A 25007-nucleotide genomic window follows, 5' to 3' on the forward strand; every position below is an offset into this window, starting at 1 on the left:
ATATGCATTAATAATCTCCAGATTGATATTTTCACCTTAGTGCAGCGTATCTTTTGTATACATAGCGTAATATTGCTTCAACAGGTTTTGTTGAAGTTGTCAACCTGTGACGAAACGCGTAAACGGGCGGATACGTGCTGACGTCACCACGTTGTCTCACTAAGACGGGATTTGTTTTGCAGCTGGCCGGCTCTGTTAACTAAGTGCAATTTTACTTTGTTTTAATGCAAGTGCATTACTGTTTTTTATTAAACCTGTTAAAGCAATATTACGCTACGGTTGGTCTTTTCTCTTATACCCCGCTGAGATACTGAGGTCTATCGGAGTTCCACGGCATCAGGGTGTTTGGAGTATATAAGCACCAATCTTATCCAACTTGTCCAGACGATCTTTCCACACAAGCAAAGACCTTGGCTGGGTTTTAGCCGTCTGTTTGGTTTTGCTTGCCATCTGGTAAGCACGTTTTTCATAAGGTGGTGGCACTTATTCGTTGATTGGGCTCACTTGGGTGTTTGTCTGGATCCATTTGAACTGTCACTCTTTTAATAATTTATCTGATACCTACAAGCTATTGTTGGATTGAACCTTCACACAGCGCAGCTTCTCTTCTCCATGAAGACAGCAATCCATTCTTACCCAGCTGCTGAATGTAACGTGTGACAGGTTAAGGTCCCACAATCACAGCAGAGAATCATTCTCTGCATAGAATTGTGCTGATACACTTTCAAATGTGTGATTTCCAACAAGAGCGACTGTCAGTACATTCAAACCTAGGCAAAATAGTCTGTAAATGGGACTGCAACCGTGCTCTGAGGGTCTGACAGAGCAATGTGCCTTGTATACAGTGGGGACGGAAAGTATTCAGACCCCCTTAAATTTTTCACTCTTTGTTATATTGCAGCCTTTTGCTAAAATAATTTAAGTTCATTTTTTTCCTCATTAATGTACACACAGCACCCCATATTGACAGAAAAACACAGAATTGTTGACATTTTTGCAGATTTATTAAAAAAGAAAAACTGAAATATCACATGGTCCTAAGTATTCAGACCCTTTGCTGTGACACTCATATATTTAACTCAGGTGCTGTCCATTTCTTCTGATCATCCTTGAGATGGTTCTTCACCTTCATTGCAGTCCAGCTATGTTTGATTATACTGATTAAACTTGATTAGGAAAGCCACATACCCGTCTATATAAGACCTTACAGCTCAGTGCATGTCAGAGCAAATGAGAATCAGGAGGTCAAAGGAACTGCCTGAAGAGACAGAATTGTGGCAAAACACAGATCTGGCCAAAGTTACAAAAAAATTCTGCTGCACTTTAGGTCCCTAAGAGCACAGTGGCCTCCATAATCCTTAAATGGAAGATGTTTGGGACGACCAGAACCCTTCCTAGAGCTGGCCATCCAGCCAAACTGAGCTATCGGGGGAGAAGAGCCTTGGTGAGAGAGGTAAAGAAGAACCCAAAGATCACTGTGGCTGAGCTCCAGAGATGCAGTCGGGAGAAAGTTGTAGAAAGTCAACCATCACTGCAGCCCTCCACCAGTCGGGGCTTTATGGCAGAGTGGCCCGACGGAAGCCTCTCCTCAGTGCAAGACATAAAAGCCCGCTTGGAGTTTGCTATAAAAAAAAAAAAAACAAAAAAAAAAAACACATGGAGGACTCCGAGATGGTGAGAAAAAAGATTCTCTGGTCTGATGAGACCAAGATAGAACTTTTTGGCCTTAATGCTAAGCGGTATGTGTGGAGAAAACCAGGCACTGCTCATCACCTGTCCAATACAGTCCCAACAGTAAAGCATGGTGGTGGCAGCATCATGCTGTGGGGGTGTTTTTCAGCTGCAGGGACAGGACGACTAGTTGCAATCGAGGAAAAGATGAATGCGGCCAAGTACAGCGATTTCCTGGACGAAAACCTTCTCCAGAGTACTCAGGACTTCAGACTGGGCCAAAGGTTTACCTTCCAACAAGACAATGACCCTAAGCACACAGCTAAAATAATGAAGGAGTGGCTTCACAACAACTCCGTGACTGTTCTTGAATGGCCCAGCCGGAGCCCTGACTTAAACCCAATTGAGCATCTCTGGAGAGACCTAAGAATGGCTGTCCACCAACGTTTGCCATTCCTCCATGCAGATCCTCTCCAGTTCTGTCAGGTTGGATGGTAGAGGATCCCCAAATCCAGGTGTGAAAAACTTGTTGCATCCTTCCCAAAAAGACTCATGGCTGTATTAGGTCAAAAGGGTGCTTCTACTAAATACTGAGCAAAGGGTCTGAATATTTAGGACCATGTGATATTTCAGTTTTTCTTTTTTAATACATCTGCAAAAATGTCAACAATTCTGTGGTTTTCTGTCAATATGGGGTGCTGTGTGTACATTAATGAGGAAAAAAAAAAATGAACTTAAATGATTTTAGCAAATGGCCGCAATATAACACAGTGAAAAATGTAAGGGGGTCTGAATACTTTCCGTCCCCACTGTATATTCAAATGCCAGAAAAAATACGTGATGAAGGTGAGGCTTTCTTCTACTCCATTCTAGGCGCTAGGTGGGAGATGTGGTTGAAATGCTGACCACAGGTGTGTTTATCAATCTCCCTGCTCTTCAAACAAAAATAAGAGCTGGTGATAAGAGTTGCAAGAAAAGAGAAAGCCGGGGGGGGGGGTGGGGGGGGTGGGGGGCGTGGCCTGGACGGAGACCGAGATGGCAGCGTAATCTGTGAGCTCCTGTGTACCGCAGTCCAAACTCAGCTTATAGGGGAGCCTGCACCTCCAAAAGAGCATGAGCAGAACCACCAGGAGATCTTCTGCATCCCGGCCCATCATGGATACAGGTACGCAACTGAGCAAGAACATTCTGGTGCTGTTCCGGACCCAGCGCCAAACGGCAGTGGCCTCCCAGGCCAAGACCGCGTCCTCGTCTACCACGCCATCCGGCTCCCTATCAATGGCCCCTCCTGATTCTGCCTCGGGCCGAGACCTAATTCCGAGCATTCTAGATTTAGAGAAGTTCGCTCTAGATATCAAGAGCTCGGTGACAGCGGCAATAGCGGATCTGAAAAATGACTTCTGTAGCACACCGCATAGAGAATGTTGAGCAAACCTCTAAAACACATGTGGCCGCCATTCGCCAGGTCCAAGCTGTGTACGACTCCCAGCTCTCCCAAATGTTTGACCTTCATAGACATGTGGAGGACCTTGATAATAGGGGTCGGAGACATAATATGAGGGTGCGGGGGGTCCCTGAGAGCGTTGACCCTGGAGCTGTACAACAGAACATTTGCTCACTCTTTAATGACCTAATGGAGCGCCCGGCGGACTCCCCAATTGAAATGGAGAGGGCACATCGTGCCTTGCGCCCACAGCCGCGCGAAAATGAACCACCTAGGGACATTGTGTACTGTGTGGTTAACTTCCAACTTAAAGAAGAAATACTACGCAAAGCAAGAGAAAGAGGTCAGATTTTACACAACGGAGCAGAAGTTAGCTATTTCAGGATTTGTCGCAAATCACCCTCCAAAATTGAAGAGCTTTGCGCCCCCTGCTGGATGCTCTGAGGGCCCGTAATATACCTTATCACTAGAAGTTTCCTTTCGGATTGTCAGCGTCATCCAGAGGTCGCTCCGCCTTACTGCGCACGCCGGATGATCTGCAGACCTTTTGCGAGCAGCTAGATCTTCCTACTATAGAACTACCGGATTGGTATGCACAGTTTTTCCCTACGGAACCATGGCTACCAGTATCTCTCAACCCGTCTCCAAAAGCCCAGCAACACAGAACACGCAGACGCAGAGGTGACTAGATTCTCCAAGTACCCGTTCATCACGACGCGACCTCTACCCACGCAGCCCGGGATCGCCTCCCTCACCATCAGCGAGGAGAGGTCGCTTGGAAGCTTAGAGATTCCCTTCGCATGCTGGACCTGTTGTTTGTTTTTTACGAGCTAACTGCTATGCACGCATCGGCTACATCATTAATCCCTCTTGTGACTTTTGCCTAGTCCTCTTTAGAGTACCATCCTCTAACACTTTCGTTAGCCTCATCCACCCCCTCTTTCTTCACCCCCGAAGGACAATGTTCCATGATGTTATGACACCTCTGAGACTGATCTCCTCTAAAATGAGTTAAAGCGTCATGAAGCCATACATACGCTCCTATACCTCTAAAGTTTCAGCAGGGCTCTCTTTTCGGTTAGTTGGTGGGCAAGTGTGAGCTGCAACCAAGATGCGCACGACAGGGGACACAGCGTACCTGACGGTTCTCTAAGATACATCACACTTACCCCAGCAGACATCATCACCGCTCCCCTCAACAACATAGGAGCTGCGACGAACCCTGTGAGGAAGCCAACGCAACGCTGGGTATCCTGCTATCATGGCTACCGGACTTCACTGGGAGACACTGTTTTGCCATACTACTACCAACACCGAAGAAGACTACGAGACCAGCTTTTTGTTTCGCTGGGACTGAGGTTTGAGATATCACCTATTTTTGTCTGGACACCTGGGATACAGCGGTTCATTCCGACATCCCGAGTCTCCAAACAAGGGACTAAAGTAACTTAACTCAGTTAGAATGTTAATAGATATATGTAGCTTATATGTTCTTGCTGATCTTGACATGATCATACCCCAGAGCGTCATAACTAATTACTATATGGTATGCCTATAGATGGAGGATTATTTATGCAAGTCATTTTGGTCTCTTTATATCATTTAGGTGTGTACCTTACTTCCCCTCGTACCCTAACCTTCTTTCCTCCCCTTCTCCTATGGCACCACCTGCCCATATCATATGGACTACTAACTCTTCTCTCTCCTCTTCCCTCCTATCTATTCTCCTCTCTCTAACCCCTTCAGGTATCTTTACCACGCTATCCGGTCTCCCAACCCTTTCCCTTTCACTCGACCCCCCTTTTTTCCCTTTTTCCTTCCCCCCAGCTCTCTACCCCTTGATTCAATAAAGGGCTCTGATGGTACACAGGGGGGTATAATGTATGTTTATTACTGGCCCACGTGCAACGTGGGATGGTGTCCAGCATTAGGGGTTTTTGATGTTCAGTGCTTGAGTTATTACAATGTTTATCGTTTTTTTTAATATTTTCTTTATTTTTAAGACCAGGCTGCAATCATTCATTGTTTGTTGCTCTATGCAGGCTCCCCCACCCTTTCACCTGAAGTGGGGTGCATGGATGTGCACAACCACCAGAATACTTTCTTGGACCTTGATGGTACACATACTCTGTTTTCCGTCCTCTCTCTCTCTACCCCACACAGCTGTCCTGATAGAACATAGGCTGACCATCCAGACCTCTTTCCTCCTAGGTGGATTAGTATTTCTACATCCATCTCTGGTTTGCTATATTTGTTTTTACCCCTCTCCTTTTTTCTTCTCTGTTTTTCTCTCTTCCCATCTACCCCCATTTTCCTCTCTGTTCTTCTTGGCCCTTTCTATTCCTTACCCGGGTATACCCCACCTCCCCATACCTCTCCCCATCCTGGGTTGGCTTCGCTCTCGCCTGAGGTGTTCTTTAATATTAATTGCCGCCCAACTCTCCCACTACTAATAAGTTGGCTCGAGTCCCCCTGGTCCCCTGTTCGCCTGCAATGATGCAGCATAACAAGGATATTAGAACACCCCTGTCGCTAAAGTGCATTTCCTTGAATGTAAAGGGCCTAAACCTGCCTGAAAAAAGATCGCAAGTCCTCTCTTCTCTGTCCAAACATAGAGCCCACTTCATATTTTTACAAGAGACCCATTTTCGATCAGATGCTGTCCCCAAATTGTCAAATCACATATACCGCCAGGTATATCATGCCACTAATGCTGAAGCCAAGACTAAAGGTGTCTCTATATTAGTCTCCAGACACGCTAACTTCCTCATTACAGACTCCCTTATTGACCCTGAGGGTAGGTTCTCAAGGGTACTTACGCCTCTAAGCCACTGACGTTGGCTAACATCTACAGTCCAAATGACCATCAGGTTTCCTTCTTTAAAAAAGTATGCGACCAATTAGCATCCTTTCAGAGGGGCTTGGTTCTAACGGGGGGGGGGACTTTAACATACCATTGAATCCACTGCTAGATTCCTCCACGGGATCCTCCAACCTACCATATAAAGCACTAAGACTGATTAAGCTTAACCTACAACACCTGACTCTACATGACACATGGCGCACTATGTCACCTTCGGTAAAGGATTACACTTTCTACTCGGCCCCACACCAAAAGTACTCGAGGTTAGACTACTTCTTCCTCTCCCAGGCAGATCTACCATATCTAAAACAAGCCACAATAGAATCTATGTTCTTATCAGACCACCATCCAATCACGGTAACCCTCACCTTGCCGGAAATAGACACTAAGTCAAAAATTTGGCGTCTGAATCCCTCCCTACTTAAAGGCATCCCTACAATGGAATATATCCGCATCCGCCAATATTTCCAGGAGAACACAAATCCAGAAATATCTCCAATTACCCTATGGGAGGCACATAAGTGTGTGATCCGGGGCGAATTTCTGGCTCTAGCATCGAAATCCAAAAAAACTGCATCAAGAGACCATCTATGCCCTTATCCAATCAATTAGAACCCTTGAAACAGCTCACAAACAGACCCAAGCCCAATCTACACTCCAGGACTTAATACAATCCCGCTCTCTCCTCTTGGAGGAGCTGGATAAACGCACCAAACGACGTTACATTCTTGGCCAGAGGATCTTTTATGAACATGGCAATAAGTGCGGCCGTTTGTTAGCCCACTCAGTGCAAGCTTCTAAATTTTCCTCCAAGATCCACTCTTTGCGCAACAACAGGGGAGACCTCCTGGTTAAGAATGAGGACATTGCTAAAGAATTTGAGAGATATTATTCCAAGCTTTATAATTTACATACTGACCATATCCCCCAAACCGCACCGGAATTGCGCTCGAATTTAATAAAAGACTTCCTTACCTCCTTTAGCCCCCCTCCCATAAAGCCCCAACAAGCTTTAGCCTTAGAAAGTAAAATATCTATCACGGAAATAGAAACAGCTGTTAAACAAATGAAGGTGGGGAAAAGCCCGGGCCCTGATGGCTTGACTCTTCAATATTACAAATCCTTCCCGGAAAGCCTGTTCCCCAGACTCTTGACGACTCTCAATAGCTTTTCAAAATCTCAAACCCGACCGAACGAGATGCTTAGAGCGCATATCACCGTAATCCCCAAAGAAGACAAAGACCCATCTTTAGTGACAAATTACAGACCGATCTCCCTACTAAATGTGGACATAAAAATGTACGCAAAGGTCCTAGCGAATCGATTACTGCCCCTCATTCCAGAACTCATCTCCCCTGACCAGGTGGGATTTGTTCCTGGCCGAGAAGCCAGGGACAACACAATCCGTACCGTCAACCTACATCATTGGCTTGAATCAACTAAAACACAAGGGTTCTTCCTGTCACTCGATTCCGAGAAGGCGTTCGACAGGGTGGCCTGGGATTACATGCGGGAAACTCTCCTAGCCATAGGCCTGGAAGCCGTATGCTTGCGTATATCATGGCCCTATACTCTAATCCCTCCGCTGCTGTGAGGGTCAATGGCTACCTGTCGAGCGCCTTCTCTATCAACAACGGCACACGCCAAGGGTGTCCGCTCTCTCCCTTAATCTATATACTAACCCTGGAACCTCTTCTTAATAAGCTTAGACTAAACCCAGATATTCAGGGAGTGACAGTGAACAAGAGAGAATTTAAAGTAGCAGCGTTTGCTGACGACATCTTACTATCCCTGAGATCACCTACAACTTCCCTACCGAATCTGCTTAAAGACCTATCCGAGTTCGGCAAAATATCGAACCTCAAAATTACGCAAAATCTCATGCCCTTAATGTTACCTTACCAGCTCAAGAAGTCTCCCACTGTCGGGAGTCATTTCCATTTCACTGGGAGAGAATAGCAATCCCCTGCTTGGGAATTAGGATCCCCACAAATATGGCAGAACTTTACCCTTTGAACCAACACGCGGCTCTTCTCAGAGTCCAAAAACTGCTCAAAGAATGGGCAACTCTAAATGTGTCATGGTGCGGGCGGGCAGCTCTGCTCAAAATGATTATCCTACCCCGACTGTTATACCTGATGCAAGCGGTCCCGATTCTTTTACCAAATAAATAAATATTATAATGCATGCCACCTTACCAGAATCGCTGATTGGAATATCCATGCTTGTGAGAAAGCGTGGGTCTTCCTAGAAAAAGCCTTCTCAGCTCGACCCTTGCACCTGCTACCCTGGCTGCCTCCAAACAGTTGGCCACAGAACCTATCTACGCACCCACTCATTCACCCTTCTCTCATAGCATTTAAGAAGACAGGTCGGAATGCGAAGCTCACTACTATCCCGGGTCCTCTGACAACGTTAAGAGGGAACCCTGCCTTCCCTCCTGGGGAGCTTAATTTGTTCTTGCGCAAGGATTGGCCCTTTGAAGACGTATTAGCCCAGCAGTTCTACAGTGATAACAAACCCATTACACTAGATAAACTCAAAACAATGTCAGTGTCGTCCACTTTCTCCTTCTGGACCTATAGACAAATTAGGCACTTTTTAGAAACCCATGCACACCAGGGGTGCTGGTTGAGACCCCAGCCTCTTTCGAGAACCTTTGCCAACAGAAAACTCAGCAACGACATCTGATCTCACTCATCTACTCATTTCTCTCGGAGGACCCTAGTCATGCCCCAGCCCCGTATCAGGTCTCTTGGAATAATGAACTACAAACACACTTGACAAATGAGGACTGGACCACAATTCATGAATATGCTCATAAGAGCTCACTGAATGTTGCCATTCAGGAAAATGGGTACAAGATTGTCCCTAGGTGGTATAGGACCCCCTCCCGTCTCCATAAATTCTCGGCCGATATCCCTGATACCTGCTGGCGTTGTGAAAGGGATGCTATGCTTCACGTATGGTGGACATGTGAAAAACTCCAACCGTTCTGGAAACAGGTCCATGACCTCATTTCTCACGTCACATTTTCCCTTGATTATACCCCGGCTCAATTCCTCCTACATCACACCTCTCTCCCTAGGAAAGCTTATTACAAATCCCTAGCCATGCACATGGTAAACGCAGCAAGACTATGTGTCCCTAAACATTGGCGCTCCACAAACACGCCGACAATTAGAGAGTGGTTCTCAAGAATTTCCATGATCAAGGAGATGGAGGAACTGATCCATATCTCTCAAGACAGAATTCACAGATTTTCAATTATATATAAAAATATTGGGGGACGAGTAAAGCGAGCCTTGGGTGGCCCGTAGCCGGCGGGCGAGAAGCAGAGACTTCCCATGACCTTCCCCGTGTCTGTTCCTTCCACCTTTATTCCTTTTTCTAGTCCTAACCCTCCATCTTTCTGAATACATCCTTTCTCTACCCCTGGTATGTCTGGTCACGTTGGTAATTCATTGGTTTCCCTTTGAAAACAGATGCTTAGTTTAGCGGGAAACATGGTACTACATATACTCTTCAGGACCCGAGCGGACTGATTGAGTTCTTGCCCGGTAGGGATGGATCACAAGCACGTGTTTTAGTAGGCTCTTCTGTCCCCTATATGTCGCAGGGGGGAGGAGGAGGCGAAAAATGAAACTACGACCCTCTGCCCTCAGACGCCGATTATACATTAATAAATTGGAAAGAGCACCTTGACATCCCTGGAGGAAGATCCTTAACAAACTCAAGTTTGATTGTATCATTTTCTGATATGTGTACCCTGTTGTTTTTCCCCTTTTTTTTCTTTTTTGGTTTTTCCTTTCTGTTTGTACTCATATCCTTATGCAAGAATATGTGTAAATCTAAAAACGTGATCTATTTGTTTATCTTGCAATTTTGAATAAAATCTTTATGGAAAAAAAAAAAAAAGAAAAGAGAAAGCCGGCAATGTAAACTATGAAGCTAGCACAGAGAAAATAAATGTTCTAGATTTAAATATTTAAGTTGTGCAGGGTCAGATTGTAACCACCACCAATTTTAAGGCCACGGATGGGTTTATTCCGAGGGATTCATGTCATCATCCCTCCTGGCTTTCCTCTGTCCCCAAGAATCAGTTTATACGCCTCCAAAGGAATTGCTTCCGGTTCAACGACTACTATGAACAGGCTGCTGTTATGAAAGGCAGATTCCTAGAAAAAGGGTATGGAGTAGTACTGCTGGATTTAACAATACGTGAAGTAGGCAATATGGACAGGGTGATAGGAATTGCAATAAAGAGAAAGCTGGCAATGTAAAACAAACACACAGTAGCAGCAGGGCAGGGGAGCGGGTAAAAATAGGATTTTTGACTTACTGTAAAATCCGTTTCTCTGAGTTCATTGACAGACACAGCCTTCTATATTCATAATCGATAGGGTTATATCGCCTGTATTAGGAGTATGACTAGGCAGAATCAAAAAGCAAACGAGCACCTGGCTAAGCCCACCTGGGCCGTCCCTCAGTCAGTATATAACCTCCACCCTGCTCTAGGCATTCAGTTTAGTAGCAAGCAGTAGCAGAAGTATCAAAAGAACTCCATAGAGGGGTGGGTACTGTGTCTGTCAATGAACTCAGAGAAAATGGTAAGTCAAAAATCCTATTTTCTCATTCGTTCACTGACAGACACAGCCTTCTATATTCATAACGATAGGGACATTCCAAAGCAGTGCCAAAACATGAGGGGTGGGAGAAGGAAAAATCCCAAGGCTAATATAAGAGCCAACCAGGTAACAGGAACTTCACCCAGGACACACTGGAACCCGACCTGAATGATACCCCCCTCAAGAGGCAATAGACCCTCTAACCAGCGGCCTGCAAAAAAAAAACCTTGCGGCCAAAAGAGGCATCCGCAGTACACCGACAACCAGTGGTTGCCTTGCAATGTTGCACAATGGACGCATGATGACCGAAGGCCCGAGAAGAAAGCGCTGTAACTGGAAAGGAGGCACCCGATCGTTGACTGAATAGTCCTCCACCCGGAGAAGGGTTGCGGAAAAAAACAGAACGCCCCTTTCCTGGCCCGTCCGCAAATACCCCTTCAGGGCAGATAAAGCAAATTCCCTGGAAAGTGCTGACTATGGACACAAGACAACACAATTTCCTTATTCAAATGGAAATCCAAGGACAGAACACTGTAAAAAAAGGGCAAAGCACCATCTTAACCTGGGCAAGGTGAATGACAAGATAACGCCCCCCCCTTTTTTACACCCTGTGAGCGGAGGTGATAGCCACCCAGAGACCACCTTCCGAGCCAGAGTAAATAGCGGAATCTCCCGAATATCTTGAAAGAGAGATAAAGAGGCTTCCGAAGAACCGAAATTACAGAGTTCAGATCCCACAGCGGTAGAAGAACCGCACTGGTGGAAACAGACATCTAGCCCCTGGAGAAAAGGTATGCACCAGGAAGTGCGAGACCAGGAGACGCTGAAGAAAATCACCCAGGCCCTAACCAGGCCCCACCCTGCTTAGCCTCCGAGATCCGACGAGATTGGGCGCCTTTAGGGTGATGCGGCTGTAGGCCTGACCCCTGGGCCTTGATGGCACTCAAATGCCCCTTTTCTCTATGCCCCCCATCAGCAGTGTTGAAAACCGCAGCACCTGCCTCATCACAGCCAGGCCGTTGAACACCAGCGCCTCTAAAAGCAGGATGGAAGAACGGTCCAAAAGACAGTAGGTCCCTCCTGAAAGGCAGTCGCCCAGAAAAACGTTGGCAACCAGGCGCACCCGGTCGGCGTACCCAGACCACCAGGACCCCTCCGGATCCAATAAGATGACCGGAATCACCGCAGCCATGATCCTGCCAAAAGGCCACAGCAAAGGCTGGAAATAAGGAAAGAGACAGAGTAAAACGTGGGTCACTAGAGCCGCCAGAAGATTCCGTGACCTTGCCAGAAACCTTGGTACCGTCCTGTTGAGCCAAGACGCAAAACAGATCTACCTCAGGCGTGCCCCAGCGGAGACCACTACGATGAAACGCGGTCCAGTGAAGGGACCACTCCGTGGTCCAACCCTAACCAACTGAGGTATCTAATTTACAGTATTCTACTCCTGGAAAACGTATGTCATAACAGGCCGGAATGAGACTCTGTGCCCACCAGATACTAGCAACAGCCAGGGCTGCCGACCCGGGCAGACCGGCATCGGTGGCCATCCTGTTCAATACAAGGGGAGAAAGGGTTTACCTCACCTAAGCACCGGCGAGAGAAGCCACCAGACTAAGGAAAACTCTGGTTTCCCCGACTCCGACTGTCCAGAGACCCTGGGTATTTGACCCATCATGCCAGGATCTCCCTTAAGGGAGCTCATATGGCACTATGCAAATGGTATAGCCTCAAAAACATAGATAACATCGGACCCAACACCCACATGCAGATCCGCAGAGGAGCCCACCTGCCGGACAGAAAATGAAAGACAAAGCACAACATGCAACTTCCGGAGTATTGTCCAGGAGAAGCCACACTCTGTCCCGAGCTGAAGCCCGGTCAGGCTCAGATAATCCAACGATCTGGCAGGGCCAAGCAGACATCGATAGCATAGACTCCAACTGAGATCAGTCAAGCCCTGTATAAGAATTACAGTGCTTCTCGGAGTAGCTGAGGAGTCGGAGAAGATCGTCCAGGTAGCCCAGGATCGCAAAACCCCCACAGACGTAACCACGCCAGATCCGGGGCCAACACCTCGTGAACACCCGAGGAGCGGTAGCCAGACCCACAGGGGCAACACCACCCACTCATAATGCTCCACACCCACAGCCAAAACCAAGTGGGGTGCCTGAGACGGGTACACCACCGACTGCGTAAGTAGCATTCGTCGATAGAAGTTAGGAAGTCCCCATGACAGCCACAGGGCTTGCAAAGCCCCCCCCACGGGGAACAGCCAGCAGTCTGGTGACAAACACCCTTGGAAGCAAAAAACTTCTTTGGAGGAACCCAAAGAAGAAAACTTGTAACCGGACAAGATCAAGACGCGACACGCTACCATTCAGGGTCGCCACCCCAAAATACATGTCCCGGCCCCCCTGAGACAACAGAGCTCAACAACCAGTGAAACTGCGGCCAAGCGACCTAGCAGTCAACTGTAGCACCTGGACCAACAGGTCCGCCACTGCAGCACAGACAGGTATGCCCACTGGCCTTTAGAAACCAGAGATTCCTTCATTGAAACTATGGTTACCTTGAGCAGTCTAGAGATAGGGGGGTCCACTACTGATGGAACAGTCCACTACTGAAGGAGTGACTCTCCAAAAGGGTACTTTTCAGCAAGTGTTCTTGGAAACAAAGACACTCCAGACAACCCCAGTCCTCATGGACAAATTTATCCGACTAAGAGCAAGAAGGGAACGCGTTCACCGCGCAAAGCCGTCTATCCAAAGGGATACCGGCCCTGCGCCGCAGCCCCTGCTGCCCCTAAGTGCGAAAAACCAGCCGCCCTCAACCGAGGTCCCGCTCCCCCGAACCGGGGCTCCTCACAGGGGCACAGATTTGGGTCCCCCCACAGGAAGAACGGACCCGGGGCCCCTCACAGGAACACAAACCCTAAAAGGGAGCAACGACCGGGGCCCCTCACAGGGGACACAGACTGGGGCCCCTCACAGGGGACACAGACCGTGGTCTCTCACAGGGGACACAAACCGTGGCCCCTCGCAGGCGGCACAAACAGGTGACCCCCCACAGGGGACACAAACCGTGGCCCCTCACAGGGGACACAAACCGTGGCCCCTCACAGGGGACACAAACCGTGGCCCCTCACAGGGGGACACAAACCGTGGCCCCTCACAGGGGGACACAAACCGTGGCCCCTCACAGGGGACACAAACCGTGGCCCCTCACAGGGGGGCACCAAACTTGGCCCCGCACAGAGGGGCACCAAACGTGGCCCCTCACAGGGGGCACAAAGCGTGGCCCCTCACAGGGGGCACAAAGCGTGGCCCCTCACAGGGGGCACAAAGCGTGGCCCCTCACTGGGGACATAAACCGTGGCCCCTCACAGGGGGACACAAACCGTGGCCCCTCACAGGGGACACAAACCGTGGCCCCTCACAGGGGGGCATCAAACGTGGCCCCGCACAGAGGGGCACCAAACGTGGCCCCGCACAGAGGGGCACCAAACGTGGCCCCTCACAGGGGGCACAAAGCGTGGCCCCTCACAGGGGGCACAAAGCGTGGCCCCTCACAGGGGGCACAAAGCGTGGCCCCTCTCCTAAGGAACACAGACCTCCGGAGGCGCCACCCCTCAGGTAAGGGGGGTGTCGCCACGAGGCCTAGCAGGCCACCAAAGCCTAAACTTCTGGCCGCCTGCTGCGAGCAAGTGGCCCGCAGGGGGAACCACGGTAGGCAGTGGCCTAAATTTTTGGCTGCCCGCGGTGAGCACGCGGTCCACGGAGGACCACGGTAGGCCGCAAAAGCCGTGGGCTAAATTCTGGGGGCCCGCCGTCGGTCCACAGCCCGCAGGGGGACCGGGCCGACCCTGAGCCATGGCAATAGCCCGACCTGTAGGCCGCAAAGCCACGGCCTGAATTTTTGCCCACCAGCCCCGAGTGGGGCCCAGCTGGTAGGCCGCAAAGCCGTGGCCTAAATTAGCCCCAGGCCCTCCGAACACCCTCCTTCAGACCACACTCCAGATACCCCCCAATCTAACAACCTGAAGGTGGAAAACAGGGCTGTTGTCCCAAAAAGTCCATAGGCCAGAAGCCTGGACCTCACCCGGGTAAGGGGGGGGAGGTGGAGAGCCCCGGAGGGACCGACCACCCCAGGGAGTACCCGCGCCCCCACCTCTCCAGGAAAGGAGAGACTGGGAGCTCCAGTGAAGTGCGCGAGGGTAACACTCCCAGACAGATCCTCCTTGCCTGGGGTGGTGGAGGAGAACCCCGGAGGGACCGACCACCCCAGGGAGTACCTGCACCCCCCCACCTCTCCAGTGAAGGAGAGGCGGGGGGCCCCTTACTTACCGCTCCAGTGAAGTGCGCGGGTAAGGCTCCCAGACAGATCCATCTCCCGCATAGTACTGAGTGGCTGTAGCCCGGTCAGATGTGTACCCCGGAGCATAGAGCTCACCGGAGCTAAGGTCTGCACACGCTCGATGGCCAGGCTGGGGAGACTACCAGGATCTATATTATCCAGCCTGTCACCAAGCCCGGCTGTTGATTGCAGAACATCACAGGAAAAAAGGAAAAACACAAAAATCCAAAGAACCACAGATCCCAACAGGGAGCCAGGTCCTTACTGACTGCCTGGAGCAGGACGGGGGTTATATACTGACTGAGGGACGGCCCATCATGTTTGATGACGAAAGAAAGAGGAAGAAACAAGAGATTTTGGAGCGTGAGAAATGGAAGGGGTTTACAGTTAGAGATTTTATGGCCCTAAAGGACCTGCTGGATGAAAACGACGACTCCCTGGGTGGTTCTTCAGAGGAGGGTCCCCCAATTAGTATGGAGGTGTCTCCTCAAGTAGCTCCCCCCAAGGAGATTCCTAAATTTCGTAAGAAATCTACCAATTTCCCTTAGTTAAAAACGAACCCTAACATTTGGACATTCCTACAACAGCTTACGGTGGACGTAAAAAAATTGGACCTTAAATCTACTAAGCAAAAGAACATTACATATCAACAACATCAGGCCATTCTTCACTTACAAAATAATAGGGACATTACCATTAAGATGGCCAACAAAGGCGGCAATTTTGTGGTAATGGATAACTATCGTCAAATGTGTCTTGATATTTTATCCAATAAGGAATGGTATTCTATTTCTATGGAGAATATTCAGACCTTTAGTAAATGACTTGATTTATGTCATGATTCAGTCATGATTATCACTAAGGCATATAATGATGGGGTTATTGATAAGGATGTCTTTGAAGCTCTACGAATTATCCATCCAAGGATTCCATCATTTTATTCCTTACCTAAAACACACAAGAACCCGTTAAAGCCGCCTGGACGTCCAATAATCTCAGGTATTGGAGCCAAAAGCGAAAAAGGAAGCCGTCTGGTTGACGCCTTTTTGCAACTCCATGTTATTCGAATGCCGTCCTACCTACAAGATACAATGGCTCTACTAAGGTTATTATATACGAAGAAGATCCCAGTGAACAGCCTCCTTGTCTCTATTGACGTGGAGGCGCTTTACTGTAGTATACCCCATTCCTTGGGCCTCTCAGTGGTTGAGAGTTTTCTCAACAAAGGGGATAGACTAGCAGGACCCTACAATACCTTCATTATACAGATTCTGCAACACATTTGGACCAAAAATGTTTTTTTCATTTAATGGCTCCCACTACCTCCAGGTGCAGGGGGGGGGGGGGGGGCAATGGGGACATGCCGTGCCCCATCTTACGGGAACCTGTACCTGGGGGTTGGGAGCGCACCTTGTTTTCCAACAGTTCCTCATCAATTTACCTGGCCAGCATCTTATGCTGGTACAGGTACATCGATGATATTTTGATGGTTTGGGGTGGTAGTGTTGAGGACTTGCAGATTTTTATGAGTAGGCTGGCGGACAATAGCTTCAATCTAAAATTTAGAATGGAATGTGATCCCAAATCCATAAGGTTTTTGGATTTAACCATTATCAAACAGGATGCTGGAACCATAGATACCTCACTATTTAGGAAAGTAACTGCTGGAAATACCCTGCTCCATGCAACCAGCTCTCATCCCCAGTCACTAATCCATAGCCACTTTCAGAAACCTGGCGTTATATCAGAAAAGAGAATAGGGATGTTCGGATGTAATAGCTGTGAGTATTGTGATTGGATGCTGGAGGGTTCATCATATACTTTGCCGAATGGAAAAATATACAATATGAAATTCTATGCAGACTGCCAGACCAAGGGGATTATCTATATTGCCTTCTGTAGATGTGGTTCGTTTTACGTCGGTAAAACCTTCAGGAATTTCTGGAGAGTATACGACCACATTTACTACGTTAGGAAAAACCTTTTATTTACGCCTATAGGTCGGCATGTCGCACTAAATCCTAAAAACAATACATCGATGGTCTGTTTTAGGGTCCTTGAAAGGGTCAGAGAAGACCCACGGGGCGGTAATATAGATCAGAAACTGCTTCAACGTGAAGCAAAATGGATTTTTAATTTAAATGCCACTCGAGCACCCGGTCTCAATGACTCACTGAGCTATAGGCCATTTCTTTGACATGTAATGAATAATCTATTTGTACCATGATCTATACCCGCCTGGTCACAATGTCAGTCTTGGATCATGTTCCCCTTTGATGTTTAAAACAACCGGAATGTTTTTTAAATTCTATTGTTCATACGTTTTTTTCATAATAATTGTCTACAATCTTCTGTAATTTTCTCCATTAGCAGAAATAGATGGGAGATAGTGGGAACATGTGCTGGTTATAACCGAGTATGAAACTGTTATATAAATTTATTATGACAACTAATTTGGTTTTTCCAGAATATTTCCTATGGATGGGACCTTGGATGTGAGTTGGACATGCATAAATCTCTATTTGGCTCAATAGGGAGGTTATATCCTGCCTGGCATGGTTAATCAACTGGGGATTAGGGAGAGTCATATTGACTCCCTTGAGCCCGCCTACGGTGGTGGAGTTGAGGTGGTAGCGTCAGGGAGATTCCTACCTCCCTTCCTTCTTTATTCTTCCCTTCTTTGCCCCTTAGGTGATGTTCTATTCCCCCCTACAGGTCTGGATATTTTTCAGGCTTATATAAGGTTAGGATTGATCATTGTTAAATTGCAGTTTTTAGCCTGTTCTATGCTTGTGACTGGCCGTATCATTAGTATGGGGCCGTTCGGATGCTTGTGCGCATGCGCGTCGTTTCGGTTTCATTCCCGGCCGACGGAGGGATGGCACTAGCGCCGTGTTACTGGTTTGCCATCTAATGGACCCTGAGGGTTAAATATCTTCCCTCATCCTCATGCTCCAGCTGCCTGCAATGATGGGTCCTGATTCTTAGTCTGCTTTGGCGCCAAGCAGCCTACTTAAACAGTGTAGGCTGTTTGGTCAGGTGAGCGGTATGCTATCTAGGAGTGAGACGTAGGAATGGTAAGTCCTGCCTGAGCTACTCTGTTATAGAAGGACATTTTGACTCTTATCCTTATTTGGACAGCATTATTTTTTTATTTATTTTATTTTTACTATGATGGACTGGTTCTTTTTCATCTTAGTGATATTTTTTGGCTCTGCTGGAACGCACTATTCCCTTACAAGACACATTTCAATTAAATAGCAGCTTTTGTGTGGACCCCCTATAACTAGCAATCTGCACACCAAGCAGTCATTAATCAGCTCTTCCTTTCTTTGTAGGGAGCATATGGGCTTACGGATTATGTTCACCCAGGTATTTTGTTTGTATATTGTCTTATCCCTCCCCATCCAAGTTTGAATTTTATTTGATCTGATTTGATTTTAATTGATTATCCGTTGTTCATATAGGTATTGCCATAGTAATACAAAGAAGGGACATATCTCTTTTGAGTGAGAATTCTTAATTGGTCTTGGACACACTACATGATATAGTTTCTAGGGAGTAGACTATTATTATCATTAGTTGAGTAGTTATTTTTTTCTAAAATACTGATACTTTAGAACTATATGCTGTGGGTATATACCTATATTGGCATAAACAATTTATTAAAGTGGAGGGCCACCCTGAAAAAAAAAATTCACCAAAAATCCTAAAAAAAAAATTTTTTTTTAATTTGAAAAAAAAAAAAAAAAATTAAAAAACGTACCTAAACCCTTGTTTCTAGGCAGTCTTCCTAATCTGACTCTTCCTTTTCCGCGGCGTGTGGTTCTCCTCGGTGAGCAGCCCCATTGTCTTCTGGGAACTGTGTGTGTTCCCAGAACACCACGGGGCCATTCACAGAGCGCCGCACCTCTCGCGCGTGTGCAGTAGGAAACTGGCAGTGAAGCCGCAAGGCTCCACTGCCTGTTTCCCTTACCTAGGATGGCGGTGTCGGGAGCCGAGGGACGGGTCGGCCTCGGGCGGCCGACATCGCGGGCACCCAGGACAGGTAAGTACTTATTTAAAGTCAGCAGCTACAGTGTTTGTAGCTGCTGACTTTTATTTATTTATTTTTTTTAAGGCCAGAATCTGCTTTAATTCTACAGAGGGATTGTGCCGGTGAGATTCCTGCGTTTCTTTGAACCTACTCCTCCCAAATTTGGGGCACATCATCTTTTATCCCTAGTTTGAACTATTCTGGTTCTTGACACATAAGTTATATGGCTATTTGTCCCTATATGGCCTATTATATATATTTATACCAGCATAAATTATTATGTATAACATATTTCCCTGGGATATTATAGCACATGTTCCTGTCTTTAATGACTCTCTCTCATCTTTTCCTATTGAAGGTTCCCTGATCATACTGTCATATGTAAATGGTTCTGAGGAAGGGACTATGTGAAACGCGTCAACCATCTTTACAGACAGAAATTTGAGCAATATGTGTTTATGAACTGCAAGGGAACGTGTGTGCATTTTTATGGAAATATTTTATCTAATTTTGTATAAATAAAATTATTGTAAAATTATTATGCATACAGTCTTCATTTTGGTAGCGTGATAGTCCCCTGTGTTGGTCTGTTTTCATGTAGCATATAGGATGAGGTACCCGCATAGCTCTTTTTACATTTTCGCTTAGACCACACCTTTAGTTAAATCTTCCCAGGAGTCTGTCCAGCATCCTGGAATTCCTGTACACTTTCTGTGCTTCTTACCAGCTTGCATGAAACACTGACTGTACCAACTATATGCCTGTATTTCCATTAGGCCTTGACATTTGGATCCAGCTTCTAGCAATCCCTAGCTTTACCTTTAGTCTATTTCTTCACCTGCTTTACCCAACTGTTCACTGGACAAATAGTATACCCTGGTGGTATCCATGCACTAATGAGTATTTACACATTGTGTGAAAGGCAGCAGTTAATAGTGAGGACCCCACATATTATGCTGAGCTGGAAAAGGTTACCTGAATATAATCTTACACAATGCAAATGCCCAGCATGCACCATCTTCTCTCTTCATCATTCCTTGATTCAGATATATCAAATTCAAACAAAACACAAAAACAAAAGGCTGCCCCATCAACACCCAATAACATACCAAGAAAGGTGCGCAAACCCAGGTGAACGTGCCAACTGCAGACAGGTAAGCAGATTTCTTCAGCACTTTAAGCTCCTCTTGTCGGATTCCAAGCACTTTTTCCTTAAAAGCTAGTTCCCAGGCATAGAGCTTTAGCACTTTAATGCCATTTAATATCTCATTCATCAACTTAATTCTGTCGTCTTTGCACTTCATTTGGACCACCTAAAGAAAAGTCCATTACAAAAGGGTTAAAAAGTGCAGTATACTAAAACATTTTTTAATATATATATATATATATATATATATATATATATATATATATATATATATATATATATATATATATATATATATATATATACACACACACACACACACACACACACACACACACATACATATATACACACACACACACACATACATATATACACACACACACATACACACACAAAGTATCTCACAAAAGTGAGTACACCTCACATTTTTCTAAATATTTTATTATATGTGTGACAACACTGAAGGAATGCCGCTTTGCAAGTAGTGATTGTACAGCTTGTATAACAGTGAAAAAATTTGCTGTACCCTCAGCCATTAGAGCCCTTTCACACTGAGCCGCCTGCCGCGTTAGTGGTAAAGCGCCGCTAGTTTTAGCGGTGCTTTACCAACGTTTTTAGCTGCGCCGAAGAAAGGGGTGAATAGTGCCCATGTAGTGCCGAATCGCTTTGCACACGCTTCGGCAGCGGTGCCCATTCATTTCAATTGGCAGGGGTGTTGGAGGAGCGGCTGATTGCAGGACTTTTTTTTTTTTAACCTCCTGCCAGCACAGCACCCCAGTGTGAAAGCACTCTGGCTTTCACACTGAGGAGCATTGAGAGACGTTTTTCAGGCGCTATTTTTATCGCTAAAATGCCTGAAAAACGCCTCCAGTGTGAAAGGGGTCTTAATGGCAAAACCGTTGGCAACAAAAGTGAGTACACCCCTAAGTGAAAATTTTCAAATTGGGCCCAATTAGCCATTTTCCCTCCTCAATATTATGTGACTCGTTAGTGTTACAAGGTCTCGGGTATGAATGGGGAGCAGGTGTGTTAAATTTGGTGTTATCGCTCTAACTCATACTGGTCACTGGAAGTTCATCACGGCACCCCATGGCAAAGAACTCTGAGGATCTGAAAAAAATAATTGTTGCTCTACATAAAGATGGCCTAGGCTATAAGAAGATTGGTAAGACCCTGAAACTGAGCTGCAGCACAGTGGCCAAGACCATAGTCGCACACTGCATCAAATTGGTCTGCATGACTGTCATCCCAGGAGGAAGCCTCTTTAAAAAGATGATGCACAAGAAAGCTCGCAAACAGTTTGCTGAAGACAAGCAGACTAAAGATATGGATTACTGGAACCATGTCCTGGGGTCTGATGAGACCAAGATAAACTTATTGGGTTCAGATGGTGTCAAGCGTGTGTGGCGGCAACCAGGTGAGGAGTACAAAGACAAGTGTGTCTTGCCTACAGTCAAGCATGGTGGTGGGAGTGTCATGGTCTGGGGCTGCATGAGTGCTGCCGGCACTAGGGAGCTACAGTTCATTGAGGGAACCATGAATGGCAACATGTACTGTGACATACTGAAGCAGAGTATGAGCCCCTCCCTTCGGAGACTGGGCCCTGGGCAGAATTCCAACATGATATTGACCCCAAACACACCTCCACAACGACCACTGCCTTGCTAAAGAAGCTGAGGGTAAAGATGGACTGGCCAAGCATGTCTCCAAGCAGGTCTCCTATTGAGCATCTGTGGGCCACCCTCAAACGGAAAGTGGAGGAGTGTAAGGTCTCCAACATCCACCAGCTCTGTGATGTCGTCATGGAGGAGTGGAAGAGGACTCCGGTGGCAACCTGTAAAGCTCTGGAGAACTCAATGCAGTGCTGGAAAATAATGGTGGCCACACAAAATATTGACACTTTGGGCCCAATTTGGACATTTTCACTTAGGGGTGTACTCACTTTTGTTGCCAGCGGTTTAGATAATAATGGCTGTGTCTGGAGTTATTTTGAGGGGATAGCAAATGTACACTGTTATACAAGCTGTGCACTCATTACTTTACATTGTAGTAAAGTGTCAGTGAAAAGATATAATAAAATATTTACAAAAATGTGAGATAAAGTATATAAGTATATATACATACATACATAAAAAATTGTTGCTCTACATAAAGATGGCCTGAGCTATAAGAAGATTGCCAAGACCATAAAACTGAGCTGCAGCACGTTGGCCAAGACCATACAGCGGTTTAACAGGACAGGTTCCACTCAGCAAAGGTCTCGTCGTGGTCGACCAAAGAAGTTGAATGCACGTACTCAGCGTCATATCCAGAGGTTGTCTTTGGGTACTCAGTTTAAACGTACAAATAAATAACAATGGCTAGATATGGTGCTAACAAGAGGTATTCTGTTTTAAAGTAAACCATTATACTACAGCTCTTTTGTATCCACTGTTTTGAGCACATAGGCTTACTTGTGCCACAATGTCCATGTAGAGGGCGGCAAAGATTAAAAAAGCATTATACAGCTACTTAAAGTGGGGTTCCACCCAAAAAAACAAAACTAACTGAAAAATTGTAAAAAAAACAAAAAAAATTTGAATTTTTTATTTTTTTTTACTTACCTCTAAATGCCTGTTGCTAGGTGGTCCCTCTTAGTCTGCCTCTTCCTTTGCCTGGGCTGGTGACATCACTTCCCCCCCAGGCACAGGAAGGGCTCGGCTCTGCTTCTTCCCTCCTGTCAATCATCTGGGACCCATTACAGGTCCCAGGTGATTGAGCGGCCAATCACGGCGCACGATGCCGCTCGCGCATGCGCAGTGGGTGCCAGGCTGTGAAGCCACAGCCCGGCGCCCACAGTTGAAATGCCGGCGCCGACGAGCAGAGGGGGGGGGGGGACGAGCGGGGCTTCGATCCCCCGCATCACTGGACCCAGGGACAGATAAGTGTCTCTGCAGTATTTGTAGCTGCTGACTTTTAATTTTTTTTTTAATGGAGCCCCTTGGTGGAACTCCTCTTTAACCCAACTGTCATAACAGGCCTGGAAATTTAGGAACTCTTCACACTGTGCTGTAAACTGACAAACTGTTTTACTCTACACTTTATTGCACACACATTGTGAATTTTGCATAGAATAAGTAACTGCAGCACTGCTGCAAAGTCGAGAATGTCTGCAGCAGATCCCACTACTATTCAATCACAGCTTAAACAAACAGCTTTTAAATATCAATGAACAACAAACCTGATACTGCTTTGTCTTCATTGCTATCACTGCATTCACAGGGACCAACAGTATCATAACAGCAACTCCTGCCAACACAGATGGACCCAGGTTCTAAAAACAAAATCATAAAGTTATCTTGTAGATAGCATAGTTTCTAGATCTCTAGTTTACAATCAAAATTAGTAACTAAAGTGTTTGTAACCCAAAAAAAAAAAAAAAAAATGGATCCTGTTACTTGCATGTTTAAGAGCACAGGGCTTGTGCTGTATAATTTGGCTATATCACCTGAAATACCAGGCTGATCCTACCTGGTTCTGCCCTTCCCCCTGTAAACTGACCACAGTTTATCGTGGCTGCTAAGCCCTGACACCGTTGTCAGTTTACATTCCTCTGTCATCCGCAGCACTCCTCTGTCCTCTCCACCATCCTCTCCCCCCCTCCCCCCCTTGCCTGTGAGTTATGTCCACTCTCCGATCCTCCCCTCCTGCTGTTTTCATAACAGTGTAATGTCCCTACAATCCACTCTGTTAGTTAACAATATGTGCCCCACTGTATGTCCTTTACTAAAAAAAAGCCTATATCCACCTTGTTTCATAGCGGCTCCTGACGCTAACGTGACCGGCCACCTCTCTCCTCCCGGCTGACCTCAGCGGGAGTTCTCGGCCCCTCCCACTGTAGCTATCAGCCCTGGAGAGGAGAGAGTCAGCCAGTCACATGAGCACCAGGAGGTGCTCTGAAATAAGGTAGATATACATTTTTTTTAAAAAAGGACATACGGTGTGGCACATAATGTTACCTAACAGAGGGGACTGTAGGGACAGGACAAGCAGATTTACAACCACTTTTTCTTTAAAGAAATAGTCATTTAAATAATAATCATTTACACTCTGTTCATTAGTGTAGTGATTTTATTCCCATTAGTGCACTTGTAAAAATAGTTGAATACTGTGTGTGAAACTTTTGTTACTTACAGTAACCATTTATTTTTCAGGAAAAATTAATGGAAGATTCACTCCCTTCTTCCAGTCAAAGCAGTACTGATACAGGAAGGATTAGAAAACGTGGGAACTTCATTAGTGTGGATACAGTACATACTTGCTCTCTATGTTCAGTGAATGCATCTGCAAGCTTATTAGCATCAGGCCAATTCGTTTAATCTTTTGGGGGATTATAAATGCTGGGGAATTGATAAGATGAAGCCAGCATTCAAATTTCTCAACAGCATTATAAGGATGCCAGAAAAAAAAAAGATTTACCTGTGGATATAGTGCAAGACACAGGCTTCACAGTCATAGACTCTTACTATAGGCTGCTACCTTCAGATGATTGGACACTGGCAAAGCTTCTAAAGATGTGCCGCCTGCACATCCTCTTATAAAATGTGGCGAACAGCGGCGTTCATCTGAGTGCAGTATATTAAATGATTAATGATGAATTTATTAAGATAAAAAATTTAAATAAGAATTAACTCACAGGGTAAGGGTTAAAAAGGCTAGTCACAAGGGGAGGCTCGCTGTGTAGTCCTAATCCAGATAGCCGGCGGTGTGGGGTGCTGCTGCTGTCTCGCTAGCTGCAGGGGTTTCCAAGGCTCAGAGTCAAGCTGGCCGTCGTCTCCCCGTCAGCTGCGACGTCACTGGATGTGGGGCACAGGGCCGGC

General features: G+C 46.4%; 1 protein-coding gene across 2 annotated transcripts in view; it reads right to left on the minus strand.

The window, feature by feature from the left end:
- The window catches only part of LOC141101798 (multidrug resistance-associated protein 1-like), a 716249-nt gene that overhangs the window by 388625 nt on the left and 302617 nt on the right, over positions 1-25007 (minus strand). For both annotated transcript variants that reach the window (XM_073591133.1, XM_073591135.1), the window contains exons 11-12: positions 23369-23461; positions 20108-20311 (exon numbers count right to left, since the gene is read on the minus strand). In XM_073591133.1, the coding sequence (XP_073447234.1) occupies positions 20108-20311; positions 23369-23461 (297 nt within the window). The remainder of the gene's footprint in view (positions 1-20107; positions 20312-23368; positions 23462-25007) is intronic.

The sequence above is a fragment of the Aquarana catesbeiana genome, linkage group LG06 (genome assembly GCF_042186555.1).
Source record: "Aquarana catesbeiana isolate 2022-GZ linkage group LG06, ASM4218655v1, whole genome shotgun sequence".
Taxonomy (NCBI): domain Eukaryota; kingdom Metazoa; phylum Chordata; class Amphibia; order Anura; family Ranidae; genus Aquarana; species Aquarana catesbeiana.